Below are 27384 nucleotides of genomic sequence, written 5' to 3' on the forward strand. Positions count from 1 at the left end.
TCCCTGGCACCGGCAGGAAAGTCCTGGAAACCACTGGCTAGTGATCCCTCCGGAAAGTGAGGGAAGGCGAGTCCTGGCTGCCCGTCTGTCCCTGACGTCAGCCGGCACCAGGGGCTAGCCCTGCTCCCAGTAACCCGGTTAGCGCGCGTAGGTGTGCTCGCCGTAATGAGTGCAATTGAAGGACGCATCGATTAGCTAACCTCGTTTGTGTGAAGGGTGACACAAGGCAGATGACGGCTGGGTACCTGCAGGATCTAATTAAAACCTGCGCGACGTTGGGCAGGCAAAGCGGAGGGGATGGCTCATCCAGCCTTGCACTTATCGCTGGGGAAGAGAACAGGAGGAAGGGATTCACTAAAGGGCATGGATGGGGCGTGGGTGGGATTTCTTCCGTGGGATGGGGATGTGCAGGGAGGGGCTGGGTTAGGGGCTGGAGGGGAACCTGCAGAGCAGCAGGGGTCGGAACTGGGGACAGGGTGACAGCAGAGCAGTGCAGCTTTTCCAGGGATTGCCCGACACTTGTCCACTCGCACCCACGTCCCCACGACATGTGTCTTTATCCTGCTTCCTGGGCAGAGCGCACACTTCACATCCACCTAGGCGCATCGCTCTCCGTTCTAGCCACTCCAACCCACTGTTCTCTGCAGAAGTGTGTCTGCACCCATTTATCCATGTGTCAGAGAAACTCTTGTCTTACCTGCCCTCCAATTACTTTGCCATGCCCTTTCCAGTCCAGCGCCTCAATCGCCTTCTAAAGAACAAACCAAAATAACGTCACACTTTCTCTCTTTCACATGTTTTTTTCCTTCCTTTTGTATTTTTCCCCTCTTTTATTTTTTTAATTTTGTCATGTTATTATTTCTTCTGGAACAGTCCTGTTTATAAATGCCTGGAAGCAGAAAGTATTTCAGACACGAGAACCTCAAGGCACCTCGTTAAAGGTGCTCGAGGTGTTTGGGGAGAGCAACAAAACCCCGGACAATGGGAGCCCTGACGTCAGGCTCTATTTATACCTCCTCTTTTCAAAAACCTCCCCGGGATGGCAATTTTCCTAGTTTTCTGCTAAATGCCACAGCCGCTGGAGCCGTCCCTGTCCTCCTCAAAGGGCACATTTTTATCTTGAAGGCGTAACCTGGCGATGCAGGCGGTATCACCAGGACCAGGCATCTGCAGGCGGCGTTGGATGGGTGGAACGCCACTGCTGCGGGCTGGACAGCGTGGAGGCTGGCATTGAGGCTGCTCTATGTGGATGAGGACCCGTGGAGGCGTTTCGGGCCTGAGAAGTGGTTTTTAAATGTCAAAAGCATTACAAAGGGGTTGGGTTTAGAGGCTGAAGTTTTGGTGGTGGTGTTATTCTAGCAGGGTGTTGTGGCTTCCCAAAGAGTCTGGGTTACTGTTGGCTGTGCGTGTATGCAGGGAGAGGTGCTGTCTTACAAGCTGGGTGTTTAATTAGGCACCACAGGGAAAGGTAGCAGGAGAAATCACCGTAAATCCATAAAGTCCAGACTACAGCAGGATATGGAATAAGAGATGCCCTGTCCTGCAGCACAGAAACTGACACTGAATGCAGGGTAGGCACCACAGGGTTAGACCTGGAGGGCTTCAGGGATTCAAAGCCCCAGATCCCAGCAGATGGACAGCTGTTATAGTGGGAATGTGTTGGCGTTGTTAAGGGCCATGAGGAGAGGTCCTGGTCTGGCTGAGGACAGCCTCTGGAGCAGAGTCTGGGGAACACCCTCCAAGCTTTTTCAAGATTTGATTGTTTTTCTTCCTGAAACTGCTGTTCTGCCTGCGAGCATTCCTCATGTGAATGAGTGAAGCAGCAGTTTGGTAGCAGGGAGGCAGCTCGTTAGAATTGCAAACTTGTGAGAGGATGGAAACGGTCTGTGGTGTTGGGGATGTCAGAATTCATTTGCAGATACAGAAATGGCTCTGGGATGGGCACATGGAAGAGCTTTATTGCATGCAGCAGCAGAGTAAAGGTCCCCTGCTTATCATCTCCAGGGTCACCAAAGGGCTCATGTTGTGTTTCTCCAGGCAGCTCAGTCCTCCATCACGGGAGGTCCCTCTACTTTGTATGAAGCACCGTGCAGACCCTTCCTGTCCCCACACCAAAAGCAGCACCCAGGGGTGAATCAGTGTCAGGCCCAGGGCCGTGGAGAGAACCAGTGGCAGAGCTAGGGATGGCTTCTCCCTCCCTGCATTCCCCAGTCTCTGTGCACACACATCCCTGATGCTCAGAGCCGCGTGATCGAGCCACCGGCCGGATTCCACCGCATCTTTAGCACACGTATTCATGCTTTTTATTCTCACGTCAGGCTTTCAAGGGAGCCCTGATGAGCTCATACTGGTGCTCGGGGAAAGGCGATGTTATCGAAGACTGGTGCAGGTGTGACCTCAATGCCTTCGATGAGAACGGACTCCCGAACTGCAGCCCTCTCCCTCCACCTGTGTACGTATCTGTCTGAGCCCCTCCCGCGCATCACAGACCCCCCACCACCAGTCCCTTTCCCCCTCCCAGGCATCACAGCCCCCCAGCACCAGCCCCTTTCCAACAGGCTCAGCCCACGGACACCTCCTTCCTCTGGCCTTCCAGCCCCGGGGCCGCAGTCCAGCGCTCCTCACTGTGTGACTGATGCCTTTAGGATATCCTGGCTCCGGCTGCGGCCCGGGAAGGTTTCCTTATAGATTTTCATCACCTGATTAGCAGGGCTTGTAGAATGGGATTTCAAATGCTGAAAGAAATGGAATTACAGTGCAATTCATTGTGGCTTGTCAGAGCAAGAACAAATCAGGAGCAAACTGATGGGGAATTAGCTGAGAAAGCAGGAAGGCTGGCTCCAGTGGTCCATGAGGAGCAGAACACCTCAGTGAGCCAACAACCTCGGAGGAGATTCTTTTCCCATCCTGAGTTTGACAAACATGGCTCACGTGTTTGGAGACAGACTCTCCTTAGCCCCCTACTTCATTTTACCATTTATCCTGGTGCAAAGACCAGCAGACGCCTTTGTGCACGGCCGGGAGTGCAGAGCTGCTCTGCCTTTGGCCCTGCCTACGTGGTCCCTCAGCTAGGCTGAAGCTCCTGCACAGCTGCCCTGCCTTTGCTCACACCCATGAGAACCCTGCTTCCCTGCAGCTGGGTGAATTCACAGACCCACCCTCCCACCTGGCCTTCACGTGCAGGTGATGCAGACCACACCCTCCCCTGATGGGTTATAAAAGGCTAGGCTGGGTTCCTCTCTCCTCTTTTGCTCCTGGGTGGCTGGTTCTTAGTTCCCCAGAGGGCTGCTGAAGTTCAGTAGTTCTCCCAGGAGATGGAGGTTTGTTTGGACAGGGGAGTAAATGGAGAGCAGCATGAGGAGAAGGGTAAGTCCCTGCTTGCTGTGGGGGTTTGGACTAGATGACTTGTAAGGTCCCTTCCAACCTAACTCACTTTGTGATTCTATGATTTGGGGTTGGTGATGGACAAGCTTATCGTGACCCAACAAGGTGTGCTCACAGCCTAGAAAGCCATCTGTGTCCTGGGCTGCATTCCCAGCAGTGGGACCAGTGGGGCTGGGAAAGGGGGATTCTTCCCCTCTGCTCCACTCTGGAGATACCCACCTGCCTCCAGCTCGGGGGTCCCCAGGACAAGGAGGATATGGAGCTGTTGAAGCAAGTCCAGAGGAGGCAATATTGATGACCAGAGGGCTGGAGCCCCTCTGTACTGGAGCCAGGCTAGGAGAGCTGGGCTGGTTCAGCCTAGAGAAGAGAAGGCTGGTTCTGGGAATAGCTCTGAGTCCCTTCCAATCCCTCAAGGGGCTCCAGGAAAGCTGGAGAGGAGCTGGTGTCCAGGACAGGGAGGGCACTGGGTGGCTGAGGGCCCTGTCCACCCACACCAGTCTGGGGTTCTATGATCCTGTACTTGGAGTTGCAGTCCATGACACAGGTGGGGGGAGGTAAGGACATAGGCTGCACCCAACTGAACTTCAGCTGGAAGTTCTTCCATGCTCACCTACCCGCTCTACCCATGTGGCCCCTGTCCTCATGGGTGTGCCTGGGGCTGTGCTGCCTTTAGCAGTGAATTCCTCCCTGGAAAGGGACCTGATCTTGTCTTTGGTTTCTTTCTGTCTCCTGCCCAGCCTGCGACTCTCCCCCACTGTGGAGCCTTCCAGCACTGTGGTCTCTCTGGAGTGGCTGGATGTGCAGCCTGCCATTGGAACGAAGGTGTCTGACTACGTCCTGCAGCACAAGAAGGTGGATGAGTACACAGACACAGACCTTTACACAGGTGGGTGCAGGTGTCAAGGGTGAACTCCTCTTTGGTGCAGAGGGTGAGCAATGATGTATCCTGTATCCCAACTGGCTGGGAGATGCTGTTTTTGTGGAGGGTGGTGCATGGAGCCAAGGTGTTACAAGAGGTATCAAAACAGCCCTTTTCAGGATCTGAAGGCTTCTGCAGATGTGGGTGTTTGACAGGAAGGGGAAATACAAAAAGGCAGCATGGCAAAAGGAAATGATTTGCCCTTTTTGGGCAGGAGAGCTGTGAGCTGGAGTTTGACTGAAGTGAGTGTTTGATGTGATCAGTCTGAAATGCTGCAGGATGGGTGTGGGAGGAAGGTCAGCCCTCAGCAACTCCAGGGCTTTACTGGTCTGTTCCAACGAGTACTGCATTGCATGCCAGCCTTTGAAAGGACTCTTTAAGGTGCCTTGCACACCTATCCAAGTAGCTTGAAGCCTGCAATATTTAGAGGGATCATTTAAGCAGTATAGAGCATCTCCAGAGGAATCTGAAACTTCCCTGGGTTGGAGTTTGGTTCCCAGCTTAGGCTTGGACTGAGCATCCTGTGCCTTGCAAAAGTGTTGTCAGCAGTTCAGGCTGTGCTCCAGGACCTGCTGGGCAAGGTGGAGGGGTGTGAGGGATGGGGTTCAATTTGGGTGAATCAATGGCGTCTTTCAGAAAATACTACTTGAGACCTTGGGTGATGTTCCTGCTGTGTGGGAAGCCAGGCAAAACCTCTGGCTGCTTTTTCTTGAGGACTCTGGCTGTAGTTTAAGATGCTCAGGTGATGTGGTCAACAGTGCTGTTGACCAAAGCAGAGATTTGCCTTTGTGCCCTTCCCCTAGACACTGGCAGTACCGAATTTCATCCCCCACCCATAACAAGGGAACACAGGAAGAGGATTTCCACCCATTAGGGGAGCAAAGCCCTGCCACAGCTGCTTCAGGTGATTAAAAACCTCATTTGCTTTAAGGTGCAGCCAGGTCAGCTTATGAATGTGTGTCCAGGCTGTCTGCAAGGACGAGGGACCGGGTCAGAGGGGGGAACCTCACTGTGCTCCTGACACCTTGCAGGGGCTTCCCAGACATCCCGTCAAGACACTTGTCCTCAGGAAGATTGCTCAGAGGCAGATCAGGAGTTGAACATGGGCAGTCCTTAGGTCTTGCTTGGAAGCTTTCTTGGCTTGTGGTGGTGGCTTTTTCCTTTGCTTCTCTGATTTGTAAGACCCTCTGAGCCAAGCTTTCTGCTGCCGTGACCCACCACAGAGCAAACCGCTCCAGCTCACAGCCCCAGGGAAGTTTTCACCCTCTCTGTTCATCTCAGGCACGTTCTGCTTCTGCAGCCTGTCTTCCCACTGTATCCAAATTCTTTGTGCTTGAGAGCTGGACTTTTCCTGCTGGAGAGAACCAGAGCCCCACATCCTGGGGGGCCCCCCTGGCTGTTTGTGGAGACCCCTGTGAGGAGGGGCTCTGGTTCCTGGCTCATACACCAGTCCTGTCCCACGGGAGCTTTCTCCTACACCTTGCCAGCACCCCCTTCCAGAGCTACCCAATGTGGCCATGGCCCTTGGGTTATGTTTTTAGTTTCCCAGCATGGAAGAAGGCTTGTTCTTTATCTTGGAGGGGCACCCTCCAGTAACAGAGAAAGAAAACAAGCCACCAAAGGAGGGGCTTTGTTTTGGATGGGGATTCCAGATCACTTGCACGTCGGTCAGGTGAGGCCAGACTGGGGAAATGTGGGGTTTCTCCTTTGAAGTGGCTGGATCTTTGCCTGGCAGCCAGAGTAGGAAATACAGATTATTATTATTATTTTCCTTTTATGACTGCCATGTGTTTGACAGGCAATTGAATTCATTGTGGGGAGCTGCCCTCCCCTCTCCCTGCTCTGGGGGACCATTTGGGACAGAATGACCCCATTAACAATTAAAGAGAAAAGCCAATGCTAAATCTCTCCTTTTTTTCTGCGTTGTTTATAACAAAACAGCATTCTTGCCTTCATTCCTCCCTTACCCCACAGGCCCCTAATGCCAGATGACTTTAGTCTTGCAAATACCTTGCATAGGTTTGCAGACATGCTGACTGCTACAGCTCTTAAGGGCTTCTCTTGGTACCATGCTTCACCTGGCCAAAAATCCTACCAAGGGTATTCCCTTACCACTTTCACCCATCTGCCACGCTGCAGGACATCTCCATTGCATCTGAGCAGCATCCCTAAAAACCTCCTAGAATAAGGGTATCTTAGGAGAGGGGGGTGTGGGATATGAAATTTGGATGGCTATTGGTGGATGTTGGCAAATCTTCCTTCCCAGTGAGTGTCATGGCAGATAGGAGTGGGTTGCTTCCGTTGCTGGGAGGTGTCCCATGGGTATCTGCAGAGCATGGCAGCGCTGGGCTGGAAGGATCCTGTGAGGTTTGAGGGCTCTTCTGGTTGCTGTAGGTTGTCCTTTGAATCGCTTGAGTTCAAGTTTTTGGGTTATTTGTGCTTGTACAGTAGGGTTTTGTATGTTTTATTGCAGTTGTAGCCATTTCTTATAGGGATTCCTGGCACTGGCTGCAGCTAGGGCTGGGCCAACCTGTTCTTCAGCCCATGGCAAACTAGATGGTACCTGCCTAACCTTCCTTCTGCTTCTCCCCAGTCCCCCAAAAGCCCTCAGTCTCTCATCCTTACTTTGCAACTGGAAGGTGAAGCCTTTTCCTTGAGCAGGAACTATCTGTTCCTCCCCTTGGAGCAGAGTCAAGGAGGGATTTTGAGGCTGGCCTGATGCGCATCCCCTCTGCTCCTGCTGGGTTCTGCAGGGGGTGGTGATACTGCGGGGACAGGGCAGGGGGGTCCGGGGGCTCGCATGGCTCCGCCACCCCTGGCTGTATGTGGTTTTTAAAGAGGCTTATTACTGGTGCTTAGAAAAACACAGCCCTTGGACCATCTGAGGCTAATAGGAGGTGAACTTGTGTGCGAAACAAACCACGCTTTCAACACCAGCGCGCGGGGAGCGAGCAGCCCTCGGCTCAGGAGCCAGCGGACAAGACGGAGAGCAATTACATCCCAACCTGTTTATTAAAACTTGTGGAAATTACTCATAACTCCATGTGTGCCACGGCTTTGTAGTTGAGTGATGCTCTTTGTTTGAACATGGGGCTCTCGAAGAGGGCGCAAGCATGTGTGTGTGCGCGGCCGAGCCCGCCAGCGCATTATGTCATGGGTGAAGCAGGCGCTGCACTTGAGAGAGGAAGAGGCAGAAATGTGTTTTACAGGGTGAGGTACAAACTGAAATGGCTGTGAACATCTGGAACTGATATTAGGCTTGGAAAATGTTTTCTGTCACTCCAACACTCCTCTGGAGGAAGGTTTCTGAAGTTAAGAAGCTCCAAAGGGAATGAGGGGGAGGGATGAGGGGATAACATGACAACGGTGTAAAGTGCTTTTTATGTCTCAGTTCTGGTTGCTGTAGCCAGGCCGTGGCCCTGCCTGTGCTGGATGGGGAACCTGGGGTACTGCTGTTGCTTGTTGTGGTGGGTCCTGGCTTAGAAGGTCTCCTGGATAAGCTGAGCTCCCCCATTGGCTTAGGTGGTCCTGCATGGGGAGCGCTGCGTCCTCCAGCTCATGATGGGGAGAAGAACAGAAGGCTCCTTGCCTTCTGATTTTAGAGCTGGGAAACAAAGTGCTGAGGTGGGAGGCTTCATCTGAAAGAGAGAGGGGGAAATGCTCAGGTGGGGGTGCTTGGTTTAATATCACATGGACCACCTTGATGGCTCACCTAGGAGTTTGGACCTACCTGAGGGTGAGCGTGGACTGGGGTGGCCGCTATGAGCATGCAAAATGCAAGGTTTAAAAAGAAAAAAAGCACTTTGAATGAGTTTGCAGCCTGCACACAGCAGGGTGAGGGGCTGAGCTTTTGCTGTGTGATGGGCTGGGGTCTGTGGGCTTGGCATGGGGCTGTGTTGCTTCTGGGGTGGTGGCCACATCTCTGCTGTGATGCTTTGGAGCTCTGGGAGGTCCTCAGTGTGTTTCTCACTGTTCCTCTCCTCTGGTGCAGTTTTCTTCCTTTCCTGCCTGTCTCTGTTGTTGGGTCTCTGAGCACATGCCTGTGGAGGGATTGAGGGTTGGCTGCCCAGCACCTGCACAGGGACAGTGAGGAGGCTTGGGGAGTTGGTGGTCTGTGGGTGTGAGTTGAGAGGATCTCAAAGCACATCACTGCTTGTAAGTCAGCTGTTGCACACTGAGGTAGGGCTGGGCTTGCCCTTGCTGTGCAGAGAGAAGAAAAGTAAAACCAAGAGAGAGATCAAATGCTTTCCCCAGGGTCACAAGAACTGGGCTGTGAATTGACCTCATCACAAGACCCTCAGCATCAAGCAGTACTTGTATCCAAGGGCAGAGAGGGGTTCAGGTGCTGGAGCACCCCCCGCACTCGCTCCTCTGTCAGGACCCACGTCAGCTTGGTGTGTGCTGGCAGCTGGGTCGGTGTAGCTGGGTTACTGTGGGGTGTTGGCTGAATAAGGGTACAATGAAAAGTGCACAGCTCGTTTGCTTTCACACAGCAGTGCTGCTGTTGGTCAGAGATGTTGTGTCCCAGAAGGACAGGTGAGGCCTAAGCAGAGACTCCCAAGCTTTATTATTTCTCACGACATCAAGGGATCCTGGCTGCTCCTGAGTCTCTTTGACTGGGCAGCAAATCATAAGAGCCAGCCCTCATCCAGAACTACTTGTAATCCTTCAAGAAGGGAGGAGAACAGCAACACAGCCTGCTGAATGAGCTTGTTGGGCATCATGTAGACTTCAGAGCAGGCAAATCAGGCTTTGGCAGCTTGGCCAGAGGCCTTTAGTATTCTGGGGCACTCTGTACATGGCTGTGGTGTGGAGCAGAGCTGGTGGATAGGCTGGGGAGGGTGCCTGGGGTGTAGACAGGCAGGATGATGTACAGAAGTTGAGGGTATGGTTATGTAAAACCTGTGCATGTCACTGCACCAGCGTTACAGGCTTCTCTGGAGCAATGCTGTTCTGCAGAGGAGTCTTCAAATATGCATCACGTCTATAAAAGAAAGTGAAAGAGGTCAAACCAGAAGGCTTAGTGTTTTGTACACTTGCAAGTTGTGCTCCAAAGTGAGGCTTAAGAGTATCTTATTTATAACTTCTCTAATGTGTTCTGTAGAGCATCGTTCTGACGTGTCTGGATGGCCAGGGCTGTATAGATATAGCTATGGCAACCATCACTTCCAGTACAACCTCTTGTGTGCAAGCTGTTGTGTGGAAACCATGATCGTTTTTTCCTCCTCTTCTTCCAGCCTATCTGGCCAGAAGAAATGCTGTGCCTGTCAGGAAGAAGCCAATGTGCTCTCCATACAACTGGGTTGCGCTCCTATTGCGTGCCTTAAAATCATCTTTAGAGTCCTGTCTTCCAAACAGGCTGGGCACCAGAGAGAATAGCACTACCCATAAAAAGCTGTAGGAGCTTGAAGTCCAGCCAGGAGTTGGGTAAATATGTGAACATCCAGAGTTATAATTCACACCAGCAAAGCGTGGAGGATGTTAAAAGCTTTAGAGTTTAAACCAGTTGTTATTAAAGATAATGATGATGACTGCAGTTGATGGTATTGACTGTGTTTGTAAAGCCCTTTGGAGACAAAGGTCTCTCTTGAGATTGAGCTACGGCACCTATACTGACATAGGTGTGTGTTTGTGGCTGATTTTTGATTTGTAGGTTGGCCCAGGGGTCGTAGGCTCTGCAGCTGGTGGATCACACACTGCAGCTTGGAAGAGAGACCACAGTCTTTGTTGTTTTCAGGAGAGCAGTTCTGTCTCTGACTTCAGACTGGCACTCTCGGTGCGGTGATGCTGGTGGTCAGGAAGGCTAGTGCTCAGCCTGGGAGCAATAGGAAGCTCTTTCAGGGAACATCTGTATGCTTGACTCACGTCCAGAAGAGGTCTTTGAACATCTACCTGAGTAGATGTGGTCCTGCTGGTGGTCAGGAGCTGGTGACCCTTCATTGCCAGTTTTACACTCCCAGCTTGGTTGTCTCTCCCTGTCCTTGGTGACCTGCCTGGTGGATCTCAGCTGCTTTCTCGGTGGGCAGATGTTTGGCTGATCACAAACACCACTCAGCAAGGACTAACTCGTGCTGGGGATGGAAATTCAGCAGAGCTTCAACTGTGAGCACCTGCATGCAGGGAGCCTGGGCAGGGCCAAGCTGTGCTGTGGAAGCTGCTGTTGCTGCTGCCTCTCCTTTAACTAGCTCTTGAGTTTTCAACACCCAGAGTACCCTTCTTGAGTGCCGAATCCACTTCACTTGTTAGTGAAAGCAGAGATGATTCAAAAAAAAGCCTTAGAAGAGAAGGTCAAGTTTTTGGAAGCTGCTTCCTGGGATGTGTTGTGTAATAGCACCAAGCAAGTGCTTAATTTTGGCCATTATGCTCACTGTGAAGCAGTGATTTCTCTCCCACTGGGACAGCTGTAGTTATTTCCACCTGCCAGTGTCATTTTTGTATCCTGGAAAGCAGAAGGGAGGTGGAGGGTTCTCAGCTCTCCATTAGGATTGAGTCAGTTGCTGAAATATTTCATTAATTCACATTTCCATGTGGTTGTTCCAGGTTTGTTATTTTTATCTGCCCAGACACCTTTTGGACAGGACCTGGCATTATCTTTGCTTTCTCCTGAATCACTTCATAGGTGGAGGGCTGGGACTGTCTGCCCATTCCCTGCTGACTGCAGAGGATGGAGCAGCCGGGGTGGTGCCATGAGTATGTCATGCACTTGGAGAGCAGAGTGTTTGCCAAGGGCTTTGTGCTGTCTGTTCAGAACTACCTCTTCCTCAAGGCAAAGGACAGCTGTAGACACTCCTTTCTAGCTGAGAAGGCTCTGAACTTCTTAAATGGCAGTTAACGAGGCCAGTCATGGAGGTTTTTTGCTGGTCTGTAATTTTATCCTCGAGGATTAAGTTTCTCCTGATCTGGAAAAGTCAAGGCCACAAATCCATCTTGTCAGGAAGCATCAAAAGCCAAGGCTGCTAACACGGTCTGACGGATTGTGGCTTGTGAGTGCGGAGCAGCAGAACCTTTCCACAGGAGCCCTTACTGACTAGACAGGCTTTTCTAATCAATAAATTGTGCCTGGAATTTGGAAGGAAGCTGGGTCTGTGTTTGCAAAGCTGGTGCTTGGCAATGCAGCCTGGAGCTACGTGGAAAATTCAGGCTGTGGGGCAGCAGTGGGTGCAACACAACCCCAGTCTGGGAGGAACCTGGGCCATGCATGCGGAGTGAAGCACATGGGTCTTTCCTTTGGATGGGCTCATTCACTTTGAAAGACATCCAGACTAGGGGTCCTTGCCAGGATAGGATCTTCCTGGAGAATTTGCTTGTTCCTCTCATTCTAGCCAAAGCCTGAGATGAGATCCTGAGTGGGAATGGGGAATCGGCTTTCCAGTCCCCTGGCTTCTGCTGAGGTTTCTATGTGTTTGGTTTTGTCAGGTGGCTGAAATGGTATCTAAAAGGTTAGACAGCATCCATCCCTCCATGCTCCTCTGGAAGGGAAGAAGGATAGGAAAGGAACCTAAGGAGACACAAGGCTGCCTTTCTGCCCTGTTTGAAACAGGGCAGACCCAGTGCCAGAGGTACTGTGAGGGACGCTGCAGTCGGTCTGGGCTGTGACCCTTCCCATTGCCTTCTCTGCCCTGTCAGTATCAAGGCACCTCTAACCCACACTGTTCAACACACTCTGTGCTAGATGGCACGTGGTGGTACCAGCCTTTCATCCCTGCTGGGATGTGTACACTGCTTGTCTTGAGGACCATCATCCCTTGTCTCCCTGTTCACCAAGGCCATAGGCGCTTCTCTGGTTGGGCAGTGACTCGAGGTGGGGCACGTCATCTATTCCCTGTGTGGCTTTGCTGTGAGGGAAGCTGAGCAAAAATGAAGAGGGATTAAACCTTGAGTCAGGGGATTTGCCAATTAAAATAGCTGCTTCTCCTGCAGGTTTCATATGATACAAGATCAGGGAGAGACCCTCCCCATCTCCCCCATGACCCCTTCATGGTTTGTTCAGCTTGCTAGGGATTGAGCTCTGGCTCTTGGGAGGGAGGGGGCAGCTGGATCTATGTCACATTTCATGCTGTTTAGATAGGATAAACCTTTCCTCCCTATAATTAGGTGATTGGACTTGGGAGATTTCTCAGATATTAATCTGGAGACCCTAGAGGGGGTCAGATTAGGTTATGGAGACATAATAGGAAATACTGCTGCAGCTAGTTTGGGTTATGGGGGATGGAGTGGGTATTCTGCAGCATTCCCCTGCTGAGTTCCCATTGATGGGGCCTGCATGGTGGGGTCAAGGAGCAGTCTTATCTCACCATCATGTTGACTTGGTCTTTGCTGGGGGTGACTGTCTCTGAACTCTTTCCACTGCTGTAATTCTGCTCTTCCAGAGAACAGGACCATGACCTTTCCTTTGCCAGAGGGAGGAGTGGGTGGTGCTGACCTGCTGGTGGAGCTTGCTTGCAGCAGAAAGAGCATCTTTTTTCATCTATCTCCAGGAACCCTGGGACAGAAAAACCTTCATTTTTTTTGAACTGGTGTTATTTGGACCGAGTAAGATCTTCCTTGCTAGTCTGTGTCATGCCAATTGTGTGGAAGGGGTTGATACACCTCAGAGGGCATCATTTAGAGTGGTAGCCATTTAAATGTGTGCTTTCATCTGTCCCATGTGAGAGGTGTATTTGAGGAAGGATGTCACATTGGTCCTGTCAGAGACTGTGAGATGAGCTTGTCCCTGTGACCAAATAAGAGTTTCAGAACTGTATTGATTAGGGATGCTGAGACAAAGCTGCATCACAATGGGTATTGGAGAAGGGGAACCCATCACATTTATGCTGGAGGCTGTTTGGTATGGGTGGAGATAAAGCCTCCTCCCATCCCTGTGTGCTGAGTTTGGGAGCAGCTCTGCAGTGCTGCCGGACACAAGTTCTGCTGATAAAAGCCTGGCTCCAGGCTCTGGTCTGCAGCACTCCTTCCAGCCCACGTTTCATTTTATTAACAGCCAGATGATGGATAGGGGATGGTCATTAAGTTAATAAAGGAAGTTTCTGATTATGACTACTGCTGAAGCATGGTTCTGAGGTTTTTTTGAGGTGGTCTGGTGACTCACCCTGATGAAACAGGGTGACACAAGGATAGGAAATACCTCACTGGAGCTCAGAACCTGGCAATGGCTCTTCACACTAGGCAGCCCAGCTCCTGCAGTCATTCTGCCATCCTTGGGGTGGCTGTCCTTGGAACTGGCCTCACCAATATGAGCATTACCCCCACTAAGAAGATCTGAATTCCAAGTCCAGAGACACCCATGGTGTTGCATAACTTGGCCAATTTGCTGGATTTAATGGGGCTCACTTCCTGTTTCCCTGGTGCTGGCTCTTACCACCTGCCCAGAGTGATGGTGGAATCACAAACCTTGAGGTATGGCTGAGTGACCCCACTTTCCATCTCCCCATCTTTGGCACACTCACACATGTGCACACTTGTGAGGACGCTGGAGGTAGGGTGCATGGCTGTGCTGTGAGCAGAGAGCATGTGCACACTCACAGAGTACCCAGCTTTCCTTTATCTGTGGGAATTGAATACTCACCAGCTTTGTTGTGCAGCCTGGGAAACTGAGGCTCTCTGCAGTTAATGGCCAAGAATTGTGTGTGGACTCTAAATCTAGAAAAGCCAGTTAAGAGCGAGTGGTGTCCATCTGTGTACAGTTAATATTTGTGGGAATGTCTTTCCTCAAGCCTCAAAAGTTCATGCTTGGCTTCAGATTTTCAGATCTCCATTTCCAGGTCCTCTAGACAATCTCTGTGTTGTCTTGGTAGGTACAGAGAGTGTCAACATGCTTGTCCTGCTCGGGGCCAAGGCGAGCAGGAGCAATAGCTAACAGAAGTCATCAGGTCAGCTTCACCCTGGGGCACAGATCAAGCAGATGGGGAATGGCCATCCCATCTGGGTGCCCTGGGGCACACTGGACCCTGCTGGGACAATGCATTGTGGCTGCAGGGACTGTTCACCCTCGGCATCTTGACTTCACTGGGGGTCCTCATGCAGCCCTGTAGCTGATGGAGCCTCTTCTGCCAGAGGCACCCAGGATGGTGTCTGGCAGTGCAGTCCTCCATCTCAGCACCCTGCTTTCTGGGACAAAGGCACAAGACTCTTGTCTCTTTAATTAAAAACTAAAGAGCTTTCTCTGCAAGCTCAAAGATCTTTTTCCAGTCCTCAAGAATGAACTCAGAGATGCAGCAATAGCTGCTTAAAACTGGGCGCTGGGGCCTCTAAACCCTCCTGTGGGGGGGCTGGGAGGACTTCTGGCGCCTGCCCTGCCTGGCCCCAGCTCCCAGACTCCCTGCTCCCTGTCCCAAAAGCAGTCTGCTGTGGAGAGGCATGTCAGGGCTTGTTGGGAACCGGGGCTGGAGAAGGGAGCGTGTGAGCCAGCGCGATGGCCTGTGCTGGGGGGGGGGGAAACACGGGAAAGCTGCCTAGTTCATCTGGGCAAGGCGGGAGGCGAGTAGCTGGGACAGACGTTCCCTGCTCGCCCCAGCTGTGCACAGTGAGGCTCGGCTGCTCAGCATCTGCCTGCCTCCTCCAGCCGCAAACAGCTGGTGTGTTGGTTGGGAACACGCCGAGCTGCACCGGGACCGACCCTGCTTCGGCACGGCCGGGTCAGCCAGCTCCCTTCGGCTCTCAGCTGTGGGCCGATCCTGCCCCCCGGGTGCTGTGGTGCGTGCGAGGAGGGTCCTTTGCCCCTGGGGTACCCCAAAAGGAGGGTGATGGGCAAGCCCCTGCTCTCCTCTCTGCATGGACAGCAGTGGGCAGGCAGCACAGTGGACACTGAAGCTGGGCAGCAGGGATGGGGATGGGAAATGCCTTCCTCCCTGCCTCCTGCACTCATCAGCCGACCTCCTCAAGCACGTGATAGATTCCCCTTATCTGCTAATATTAGTCATAAAACAATCCAGCTCTGTCCATAATCCTGTTAGAGCCTTTGACTCTTGCTCCTGCGACTTGCTGCAGCTCTAATTACGGATACTCATGCCGGTGATTAATGACTTGATTCATCTTCAGTGGCACCAGTTTTACATGCGAAGCCCACTTTCCCCCCCACAATGATTTGTGCAAAGGGGAAATAATCCCCGTTAAATACCAACAGCCCAGAAATGTGGCGTTGGCATTTTGCCTTCATCTGGCCCTTCTGCATCCTGTCCATCCTTTCACTCATCCCCCCCCAGCCTTTCATCTCTGAGAGAACGACCCTAATTGCCACACGCTCTAATTTTACTGCACTGTAACCTATAAATCACCCCAATGCACGGAGCGTTTTCATGCTCCTGAACAAAAGGAGCGGGATTTTCTCCTCTGCTGCGTGTTTTACAAGTGACTAATTGCATCAAGGCACCTTTGAAGCAATGACTTCATCAATTGCTCATCCTGCAGACGCACTGCTGGTTATGTATGCCTGATCAGAATCCTACATTTATTAGGGTTAATTTATTCTCCAATCATTTTTCTTCTACCACAAGGACAGGGAAGTTGAGTGATGTTACTTGCTCGGCTACGTAAGCACGATTTCTTGCCTCATTACTGAGCCTGAGATATTTTTGTTACATGCTGAAACTTCTCCAAATGAAAGTGAGTAATGTTACGTCTCAGACAGAAGTGCTCCCAGGACACTAGAGAAATCAAGTTATTTCAGGGTGCCTACAAATTAGCTTTACATCTTCATAATCCTTCTTCCTGGCTTTGCCCTCCTACATTTTTTTGTGGGGCACATGTCTATGTGAGCAATTGCACATCCTGGGGCTTCGTGCAAAGGGGGCTGGGAGTGGGTAAGGAGATATTTCTCCCAGCTAGAGACTGTGCAAATGGGTGTGTGTGTGTATTTTGCTCCATCTTAGCACAGCCTTGTGAGGCTGATGGCAAATCTGGGCGTGTGGCTGAACGGGAGGGGTGTGGAAAGGCTGGCTGTAGAAAAAAGGGATGCAGTGAATGCAGGCTGAGCATCTCCAAGGAGGAGGCACTGTAAGTGGTGAGGACAGAGCTGTAAACACGGGCGAATTCACACATTTGCTTAGAAGCTGTGGTCAAACCCTTTCGTAGGAGTAGCGGCTGATAACAACTGCCAGAAGCCCTTGACTCAGCTGCTAACCTCCCACCCCTTGAAAGCCTCCTCTTTTGGGAAGGATGGAGCTTGTCTGCATCCAGGCAGTACTTGTGCCGCAGCTACTTCCAGTCTGGTGTTCATCTGCCCTTAAATCGCTGCTGGATCCAGCAAGTCCCTCTGTGTGTGTGTGGGGGGGGAATTTCACAGCATTTTTCATGGACCAAATGGGGTCACTTTGAACCAGAGCTGGGTTTAAGGCTGTGGTTTGGGGAAGCTGGGGCAGTGCTGGAGCAGCTTACCTGGGTGATGTGTAGTGCTGTGGGGAGGAGGTATATGGAGAAGGAGCATGGGGGTAGATGGTTTTCTTATGCACAAGGGACTGCACCAGAACCCCCCTAACTGGGCTGGCAGAGTGCTCATACAGCACTGGGGAGCTCAGGTTTGGCAGGAGACCAGAGAAAAGTAGGTGACTGCTTTGGAGAGGTTGGAGAGAGGGCAGCTGTGGACCTAGGAGACGTACTGAAGCTCAGGGCTGTACAGAGGCATGCTTGTTGTATTTTGCCAACAGCAAGCTGGCAAGACATCAGCTGTTTTGATGGCAAAACTGCTGTCCTGCTGGATGCCCAGCCTTGGTTCATGTTGCCTGTAATGGGGCCAGCTATTAACAAGCAGTGGAGCAAAGACCCAGTCCCTGGCTGGCACAGAGCCCTGTGGTCCCACTCTCCCTCCGGCCCCATGGCAGGGGCTTGAGTTGGGGTGGATGTAGAGGTGATGATGTTGCTGAAAAATCACATCAAGAAGCGGGGGCTGTTGGTAAATGTGAGTTCTTTGCCTACAGAGGGGGCTCCTGCACTGCCCGAGGCCTTTCAGGCTGGGAAGGCAGGAGAAGGGATGCAGCGGCTGCCAGCTGACCTTTCTCAAACAGTTCATGGGTTTCCAGAGCAGCCGAGGTGTCAGCGGTGTAGAGCAGTCACAGCTTCCCAGTCGCTGGAGGAGGAAGGCAGGGGGCACTCGAAAGGGGAGGAAAAGGCTCCGTCCTGGAAGGGTGGAAACCTTGCAACCTATTAACTGTTTCTCAGCGGAGAGAGAGGGAAAGCAAACAAGGGTCTGTTTTTCTCCTGCGCAGTGCTTGCCCGCTCCCATCCTTTCTGCCCTTCCCTCCTCATCGCCCTGCCTTTCCCTCCTGGCCCCTGTGAAGGCTGAACCCAGGATACTGAGGATTTAGGTGCAAAATCCTGCCCCACCAAGCTGAGCAGACCCAACCAGGGCAGCAAGCTGGAGAGCAAAGCGTGTCTCCTTGCCCAGAGCCCCGGCGGTCCCCATGGTTGTGTCTCTGCGAAGCCGCCTTCTCTTTGACAAAGTCTCTGTGATCAGACTTAATTAGTAGGCAGGAGCCAGCAGAAAAAAACCCTCTCTCAGCCCTTTTTTTTTTTAACAAGCATGTAGCGGGGTGCTCTGTGTTGTCAGATATCTTCGCTTGCTACAAGCGCGTTTGTCTCAGGCGAGGGAAGGGGCTGAGTTGCTCTGTGACAGCTTGAAACTAAGACACTCTCGATCACACAGATGACAAAGCTCGGGAGTAAATTAGCAGGCAGAGAGTCTGTGAAAGGAAATGTTTCCTTAAACGTTTCCATAAAAGCTAATTGGCCTGTAAGAGCAGCGTACCTGTGGGCACGCTGCCTCCCCGGGGCTCAGGGCTGGGGGAATCTATTCCTGGCTTGACTCGTAATATTCAGCGTGACTTTGAGCAGGTCATTTCAGTTCTTTGTGCCTTGGTTTCCCTCTCTCTGAAGTGAGAAGAATACTCCCTTTCCAGAGCACTGAGAAGGTTTAAGTACTAAAATTTTATTACTCAGTTGAAGATCCTTGGCAGAGGGATATTATGCAGATAGAAGGTTAATGATGATGATAGGGAGAGAATAAAAGAAGAAATTGCTGTTTTATTTTTATTTTGTTCTTTAAATGATGTTTAATAGCCAGTTTTCAATTCAGGAATAAAACCCAGTCCTCTGTGACCACCAAATTATCTCACAAACGCTTTTCTGCATGCTCTTAAAGCTCACAGGGAAAGCGAGGAGCATACCCCTACTCTTAGGAGCCATCAGAAATATGTGTCTTGAGCAGCCAATCTCCAGTAAGAGTTTTTCTTTTCCCAATTAGAAAGCTTTATTTGATTCATGAATAATTAATAGAGCACTTGTCAAGAGTCCTCCCCTCCATGCCAAGGGTCTTTTAGGGGCCGATGGTCCCCACTGGGGTGACAGCCCTGTTGCACCAGGCACGATGTCTGTTGGGGCAGCTCCTTACCTGGGATCTGGATGGATGGAGGTGGATGGATGGACCAGCCTGAGGTCAGGCAAACCAGGCAGCAGGACTTGAGCTCTGCTGGGGGAATGAAAGGCTGAACCAAGCCATTACCTCCCCCCCAGCTCCTCACTGGCCCCGGTGCCCTGCCCAGCTGCCCCAGCAGCACTGCTGGCCACCCCGGTTTGTCATCCTCACCACAGCTACTGTAGGCTGTAAATGTCAACCACAGCAAAACTGAGCACAGCCTGTGGCCGGGTGTTTGCTTTTTATATTTCTTTTGTCATTTGTTTTTCTCACAAACAGTAGTTAGGTCAAGAATCCCATGTTTGTCACCCCCAAACTATTACAAAAGTTAAGGTCAGATTCATGGAATAGTTTTGGTTGGGGAAAAGAATGATCTAGATGAGCTGGTACCTGGTGGGTGTAGCGTGGGGGCTGGAGGATGCTGTCTCCTCTCTTTCCGCCGGTTGTGGATGAGGGTTTCCCATCTGGGTGGCAGTGTCCTGCCATGGGGTGGAGGTTGCATTTGTGAGGCTGCAGTCTTGGTGCTGGTGCTCTCTCTTTCCTGCTGAATTCCACTTTGAAGGAATGTTTAGTGAGGTGTGACTTGGTAGAGGAGGCAGTGTCTCGTTTTCAGGCCGATTGATATACCCAGAGAAGGAAATGGGGGAAAAAGGACTAGCTTGTGGACACATGGTCCTCCACTGGTCACCAGCTAATCCCAATCACTGTCCCCCTCCCCAACTTGTGACCTGCTGGCTCATTTGAGAGGTGCAAGACCTCTGCCCGCTTTGCAGGTCTCCTCATGTGCTGTCATTACCCCTCTGGCTGCCCACAGAACCTTCCTCTCATCCATCCCCCTGCACGTCCCCATCTTGCCAAACTCATTGTCTTCTACCCAAATTTCTGCTTTTGAGATCTTTTGCCCCCATCTTTGTGTTTCTCACAGTGAGCTCCCTCCACCTCATCCCACCTGCACAGCAGCAGCCTCACAGCTCCTCTGGGTTCCCCCAACCACAAGTAGCTCCAACCAGGAGCCTGCAAGCCTTCCATGGGTGACAATGCAAACTGCCCTTGGAGCATTGCTTTTTTGTTGCCTGTGGGGTTACACTGGCTGCAGATAGTTTCTCCTCCTCTGCCACCTCTCTGCTTGGTGGTTGTATAATGCAACTGCAACTTTTGTTCAGCTTCTGTGAAGTGGCTCAGAGCAGATGAAAACCTTTGGCTGTGGATTTCTTGGTAGTGTTTCTCCACTCTGGTTGCGGCACCATGAACAAGCCCTGAAGGTGTTGGTTTTGGGGGGGGGGGTTGCCACCTATGTTGGTACAGAACCAATGTGGGACTATGATGGCAACTGTACTTGAAGCATATATCTGCTCATATGTATAAAATCTCTCCCAGCAAGACCCTGATCTATCTTGGGACCATGAGATGCTGCTGTAAGGGGAAACAATCGAATACCATTGCCCAGCGAAAGGTCACGTTGCATCAGTAAAAATCAGCTTTGTAAAGAAGAGGAGCTCAGTCTGCCTCTCTGTTTAAGAGCCAGGCTGCAAGCTGCTGCTGGAGGAGCTGTCTGGGTGTTTGGTTTGTGTTGTGGGTGGTGGGGAAGCACTGCAGAAGGCTGGAAGGTCCCACACCATGTGGGTTTGCCTCCTGCAGCCTCCCTGCCTGTGCTCTGGGTCTGCCACTGGCTTGGTGCTTACTCATTCCAGGAATAAACCCAGCCCTTTTTTGACCTTAAGTGATGTTTTAGGATTTCTGGTGTTTGTGGACCTTGGCTTGGCCTTCTGCTGCTATTTGTCTCCACCAAAAAAAAAGGGATTCTGCTCTTTCAATTTCTGTGTCCAATTTAGAGGGGGGGTATTACCTATCAGGGTCAGTAAATAGCTCATCTGACTTCATAATACTTAGCATTTAGATAGTGCTTTCCACTGTCAGAGCCCTTTGCAAACTCCCAGTAATCCTCCCAGCACCCCTCGAGTTAGGTAAGTATAACTAATCCCAAACAAATAACTTCAGTGTCGAGCTAATGTAGAGAATGCAGAAGAGCAATTTAAGGTTTAAAAGAAAACTAGTGGGTAATCTCACATCAAAATTAGAAAAAAAGGGCAGAGAGAAGGGAAAAAGCCCAGGTTATTGAATGTGAAAGTTAAATCAGGCTTGAACACAATGTTAATTTGCATTTCAAGTAGCCAGTTTGGCTGCAGATATTACAACTACATAGTGTAGGTCCTGCCACTTGGAGGTATAAAATACATCAAAGCTCCAATAACACATTAAATAAATTAAGAATGCCCTTGAGTTTAGCCTTCCTGTGCATATTAGACCTTACCATTTATCTATGTATTTTTTTAATCTTGCAGACAATCCAGAATTACATCTATTCTGTGTGTTTACATCTGACAACTATATTTACGTATTAGTTTCCTAATTTCATCTCCATCCTGCCTCTCATCTCTGACGTCTGGGAACTTGAGGAGGTTTGTGCACCCTCATTAGTAGCTTCCTCAAAGTGCCTTGTAATTTGTGTGTCTTGGTTCACTTTTTTTTTGCCGACTCCTCCTGAACAGTTGCATTTGGTCACCAACAGAAGCAATAATCCATATTCCTTTGGGGATAAATTTATGAGAGAAAGGGCTCAAAATCAGATTCCCATTGGAAACAGAGTACCTGATCTTTGTTCTACACAATGACGTGCTGTCTTGTGCCCCCGCTATGTCTTGAGAGGAAGAAAGCTGCAATTCAAGGCTTGGATTTCCAGTTCTGATGGATCACCAAGCCACCTTCCATCTGCTTCCCAGTGTCAACTGTGGGTGCTGGACCAAACTTAGAGCTCCAGCAGACCAAGTTTTCAGTGAAAACCCATTTCCTTGTGCAAGCATTTGCACAGTCAGGCAATCTCCTTGCAGGCTGAGTGACTCTGAGCTGGTGGTTTCCCTTTGTGTATCCTCTGAGTGGGTCTTCTCATGTAAGGACCTTAAAAGAAGACCCCTGCTTAGAGGCACCACTTTGGCTTTCTCATGCCCTTGCATTGCAATTGTACCTGGTCCCTGAGCTGTGTAAGAGGTGGCACAATCGCTTAGGGATTTATGGACTGATTTACCTGAAGGTGCTGTTGTAAACCCTAAGCAGCTATAGAACATCATAAGGACTTCTCACAGCGTTTTTATTGCTCTGAGTGTTGCCTGCTGATGCAGGTCCCTGCCACAGGACCAGCACTTACAGCAGTGGTGTGCGCCAGAGCCCCAAGTGTCCCCACTGCCCATGCTAGGATTGGTGGGATTTGGGGGAACCAGGCTTAATGATGCTGCTGTGTAACCCTATTGGGCACTGGCAAAACTGTGGCAGTGCTGGAGTTGTGCTGGAGGGAGGGGTCTTGACATGGGAGAGAGTTTAGACCTGTGCAGGGGGTGTGCGAGGGCTGAGAGTCCTGACTGGGGTGTCTCAGGAGTCTAGACTAAGAGTGGGACCAGGCCAGGCTGAGCTATTTGAGCCTAACAGCAGAGGATGCTCTCCAGTGTCCTCCCTTACACTCATCTAAATCTGCTGCCTCCTGCCCTAGGTACTTCAAAACAATGGTGTATTTGCCTCAGCCTTCTCTTCCCCTCCTTCCTCAGGCCTGTGTTTGGAAAGGAGAGTAACGAATCATGCCTGAAGAGCACGGAGCATGACCATTTATTGCAGAGATCAGGTTCAGGAGAGGCAGGAGGGAGCCCACCCCTCCCTCGTGACCCCCACCCTCCCCTCCACCCGCTGTACCCCTGTGCTGCAAACTTCTTAAGAAGAAAGAATAATAAAGGTTTGGCAGGTCTATTCACGCAGTGTAAAATTGAATTAGCAGAGGTATGTGAGGAACATGGCTCGATTTCCATGGGGATGAGGAGATCTTTATCACACACACACACACAGAGGATTATCCTGTGTGACACAAAGGTCCTTTTGGTGCTGGCGGGTGGGCATCCCTCTGTGATCCCCTTCGGGGTAAAATCAAGGTGATGTCTGAGTTGGGCTGGGAGCTTAGCTGGGGTGGGGAAGCAAAAGGAGAGACTCGAGCTTGGGGGAAGCAGAGGTGAATGTCTGCAAAGGTGCAGGCTGGAGATCGGGCAGATGATAGGAACCAGGAAACGCTCCCCCCCTCCTTTTATTTCCTGTCCCCTCTCCTTTGACAAGGTTTGACACCTTTTGATGAACCCGTGGGGTCTGAGGAGGTCCTGAGCCGTGGCTGGGCCAGGAGGGGCTGCAGCAGGGTCAGGGAAAGGCAAATGGAGGAGATTGCATCCTAATCCCCAAAATAACAGCACTGCTTTCTCTGTCTGCTGTAGATGAGCTCCACCTCCCCCTGTGTTCAGTGGCAGCTGAGAAAATGTCCAGGACATGACCTATAGAGGTGTTAGGCTCGTTGCAAAGGGATTATCATCTGTCTGTCCCAGAAACGTCCCCGCAGCCCATCCAAAAGCTCATCCAGCCCAGCGCACCCCTGTCAAACCTCAGGGAAGGGCTGAGCCTTCAGCCTGAGCGTGGGTGGCAGCGCCACAGGACAGACATGACGGTGCTGATGACGGGGGAGCGATGGGAAAGCAATCCCAGCTTTCTGGGCTGACAGGCTCTGCCTTCACTGTCCTGGATGGCGAAGTGCAAAATTGAAAGGGCAGGCGAGAGGGAAGAGGCCTGTTTGTACACACACCCCTGCGCAGGCAAGCCAAGCTCGGGGCCGGGCGGGAGCGAGCGGCCTCTTTGCTTCCTCCCTCTCCACCCTGGAGGGATGTGGCTGGGTGGAGATCTGGCCAAACCTCTTGTCTTCTTGCTCGCTAGTGCAGCTGAGCTGGGGCAACTGGTATCTAGTGGTTCTGGTATCCGCAGCGCTGGGTGACAGCACTAGGCATCCCTATAGTGCGATGAGGGGCAAAGGAGGTAGTCCTGGAGTGGGATGGGAGAGCTTATGGGATGGGTGTGCTGTGGGTTTAGGATGTGCAGGGCAGGGTTTAAAGCAGAGTCCCACCACATCAAGTGTGACTGTATGTTGTTTTTGCACAGGCAACGTGGGGAATGGTACAGGGCCAAGGGAAAGGGGCTGCTCAGGGCAGAAGAGTGCCTGGAAGGAGGAGAGGGGAGCCATGCAATCTTGCCCAGGAGAGCAAGCCTGCCTGGGGGAGGGCAAGAAGCAGTGGGGTTCTGCAGGGCTGGCTGCTGGAGTGGGGAGAAGCCTCCCAGCCCTTCAGTCCTCCCTTCTCTGTCAGCCAGATCTGCCACTCATGGTGTCTTTTCCCACCTTGGAGCGATTTATCCTCCGCTTCCTGCGGGAGGGCAGCAGCCCAGTTCTCATGAGCAGCCCTGCCAGATCTGCTCTCCGAGACCTGCCCATCCCAGGCTGGGAAAATCGGTCCCAAAATACCATGCGATGAGCAGATGTTCCCTTTGGGTTACTGCCCATCCCAAGTTTTGCAGGCCAGGCTCCATCAGCACTGACCCATGTGCTGCACAATGAGAAACCTCATTTTTATAATTCAGAAAAGCCTGCTTCCCTTAGGTGTGACCCTTCACCATCTTGAAAGTTAAATTTCTTATTTACTTGGGCGCAATATCAGTGGCTGGGACCATTCTTGATTGGGCCTGTCACCTTAGGGCCTCTTTCACACCTCTGTTGTTCCTCAAAATGGCAACTAAGGCTTCGAACACTAATGTTTTACTTCTATAATGAGGGCCTGCTCCCCTTCCCAGTGCTGCTGACCATACGCTGTGCCTGTACAGCACCTGTGTGCAAGGATTGTGCGAAACTGGACATCCGAGCATCTTCTAAAATGGGTGGGAGATCCGCAAGGGGCATTTAGGGATTCGCTGAGGACCCACTGCCACAGGAGTTCACCAATGTCCCCCCTTCAGCAAGAGATGGGGTTACAGCAAACCAGTTTGGTACTGCATGTTTGAGGAGTGGGTGCTGGGAAAAGGCAGAGCAGCATTTCCCCCCGCTGGTTTGCGTAGTGCTGTGTGTTGCATTGGCTGTGGAGCCAGCAACAAAACTCATTGTGCTGCCTTTGGGTACCACTGATCGTTCCTGCTCCCCATCCAAAGCAGCCTCCCCTGTATCCTATGTCATTGCAGGACCCCTTTTTAATGCCCTCACTGGCTTGGGTAGTGAAATGAACTTGTTTCTAGACTAGCAAAACAACCCTGTGCAAGGGCACGGTGTTGCTGACCAGGGGTAGAGTGGTGCTGGGCAAGATATGGAGCATGGGGCAGCCTGGCCACAGTGCTTGCTCAAGCCCTTGGTGTTTGCCCATCCTCATCCCCAGGACACAGAGCCCGCAGCCCTTTTGCTTGTTTGGTTTCGTCCTGTAACCAGCCTGTTTGTTGTTCTGAAAAGGTTAAACTGGTCAGAGGAAAAAAAAAAAAAAGGATAGAGGGTTTTTTTTTTCTTCCCCTTTCTAATGAGAGTCTGGGGACCTTTTCCCTGCTGACGTCAGAGTCATATCCAATAGCCTTTGCAGTGAGGCCTGATTTGCAAAGGACACCCAGGGGAAAAGCAAAAATCTTGGTGAAACCTTTAAAAAGAAAAAGCACCCTTTGAGACAATTTTCTGCTTCTTTTATGTCCTGATTTCACCTTCTAATTATTAATTCCTTATTTCTTCCCCCTCCCTTTACCCCCCACCTGGCCAGAGGAAGGCGGGAGGGAGGGTGTTTGCAGCCCCCCGTGCACGCACACACTCCCTGTCTCTCCTTGTGCTTGGCTCTCCCCCCCCAGCTGCCATGCAAGGAGAAGCCAAGCCTGAGCAGCTGGGCTGCTCCATCCTGCCTTGGCTGGGAAGCGGAGGGGGCCCCGTCTGGGTCGCTCTGCACTCAGGCAGCCCAAGCCCTGCCATTCGCCGTACATACCCTGCCTTTTCCTGTACGTGCCGTGCCCGGCCCTGGCTTGCCCTACCCAGCCTGGCCCTGCCTTGTGGGCAGGACAACATGGTGCCCACTGGGCAGTAGTGCAGCATTGGCAGGTCCTCAGGGGCACAGGGGGAAAGGTGCTGTCACCTCCTGCCTCCCTCCCGAAGGCAGATGGGTAAGCAGGAACGGGCAGTGCAGGATTGGGGCTCTGCCTGTGCTTCTGTCCATCCAGACATTCAGAGCATGGGCAGCATCTCCCAGGCTGTGCCCAAGCAGCTCCCTCTGCACTCAGCCATGCCCTGCCCCTGCACCAGCATCATCCAGGGTGTAGGTGGCAGGGACATAGTTTTAGCTTGCCCAATTGCCACACTTGGGGAAAGGTGCCAGAACATCCTGGCTGGAGACCATTGTCCTGTGTTTATGGTGAGGCTGCTGGAGATGCCCACTCACTTGAAGGGTGCTGGCTGGGGGCTCAGGGGAAAGGTCTAGGCTGGAGGTGGCATCTTTAAGGTCTGCTGTGGGCACTGTGGCTCCCTTGGAGCTGCAGGCAGCTGTGGCCAAGGTCAGGAACTTGACTCAGGCATTTGGTTACCACCCCAGCACAAATGGTGACTTGTGATCCCGTGTGTCTGGACTGGCCTGAAACTCTCTGGGGCAAGTCAGACCGCAGGGGAGTACTTCGGTGTCCTCTGGGCAGCGGTTCCACTGTAGTAGAAACATTTGACATCACAGTTACAAGTTCTCTGCCCCTGCCCGTGCTGCCGGTGGATGGAGGATCCCAGCAGCCTCATGGCACTGGAGCTGCTCTTCAAGCCCCTGCCCACCCTGCCTGTGTGGTGGGGCAAGCAGTGCAGTTGAGAGATGGCCTTGGGGTGCTCATCTCCCAGTAACTCTGGGGATGCACCCAGCCCTTGGAGATGTGTCTTCAGTGTTTTTCTGGGTAGCTTGTTTTGCTGTTTTTCAGGATGTTCAGAGGAGGATGTGTTTCATCCTCTTTATAGCCGGACTCAATGAGGTTTTCTGGTTTCAGAGGCTGCTTGTTTGCAGAATGCAGAGTACAGCTGGCCACAGGGCGATGGCATTTGATTACTCTCCCATGTCTCGGACTTGAAGCTCATCTGCTTCCTCCGCGTGTTGAAGTGGCTGCATTTCAGGTGGGCTGGGGTGCGGGTGTTGGAGGGTGCAGCTGCCCTGGCTCCCACCTGTGAGCAGCAATGCGTGCTTCTACAGAGCACAGGGACAGCAGCCTCCAGCAGGAAAACTGAAATTCAAACAGTACAAGCTCTACACAGACTTAGTTCTGGGTCCAAACTTTATGGCCATTCCCTTCCTAAGAAGTTGAATCTTTTCCCGGTACGAATACATCCAAACTTTGAGCGAGATCAGCTTCTGCTCTGGCTCCTAAGCCAAGCTTTGCAGATTCAATCTCTCTCCTCCTTTCTCCTGCTTTGCTCTGGACATGTTTCAACATTAAGTTGAAGGTCTGGGTCCAACAGCCATGCTTTCGTCATCCTCCCTGAAGCTCTTCCTGTCCGGCAGCAGTCACACCACTCAGGCTTTGTGTGCTGAGCCCAGTTTAACTCCTTTGCTCAGCTCTGGTGCATGGGGCTCCTGGTACACCAGTCTGCAGGGTGAAGTGTCTGGGTGGCTGCACAGACACCAGTGTACGGGACAGTTGCGCCTCACTGATGAAATTAGCTGGACTTGCTGTGAAATTGTCTAATTAGTGTCTGATTGCCCGCTAAGCACAGGCTACAGCTGGGTATGCCGTTGGCTGTCTATGTCACTGGTTTGATAAACCTGCTTGTTCTCCCACTGAGTGGTGG

The 27384-nt window shown here is 51.7% G+C and overlaps 1 protein-coding gene across 1 annotated transcript in view; it reads left to right on the top strand.

Moving 5' to 3' along the window:
• Nucleotides 1-27384, top strand: part of ASTN2 (astrotactin 2) — a gene marked incomplete at its 5' end in the record, with an annotated part of 343253 nt that overhangs the window by 252746 nt on the left and 63123 nt on the right. Inside the window, 2 exons of the mRNA XM_084272571.1 lie at nt 2319-2452; nt 4122-4270. Of these exons, the coding sequence (XP_084128697.1) occupies nt 2319-2452; nt 4122-4270 (283 nt within the window). The remainder of the gene's footprint in view (nt 1-2318; nt 2453-4121; nt 4271-27384) is intronic.

The sequence above is a fragment of the Gallinula chloropus genome (genome assembly GCF_964237585.1).
Source record: "Gallinula chloropus genome assembly, chromosome: 18".
NCBI lineage: Eukaryota > Metazoa > Chordata > Aves > Gruiformes > Rallidae > Gallinula > Gallinula chloropus.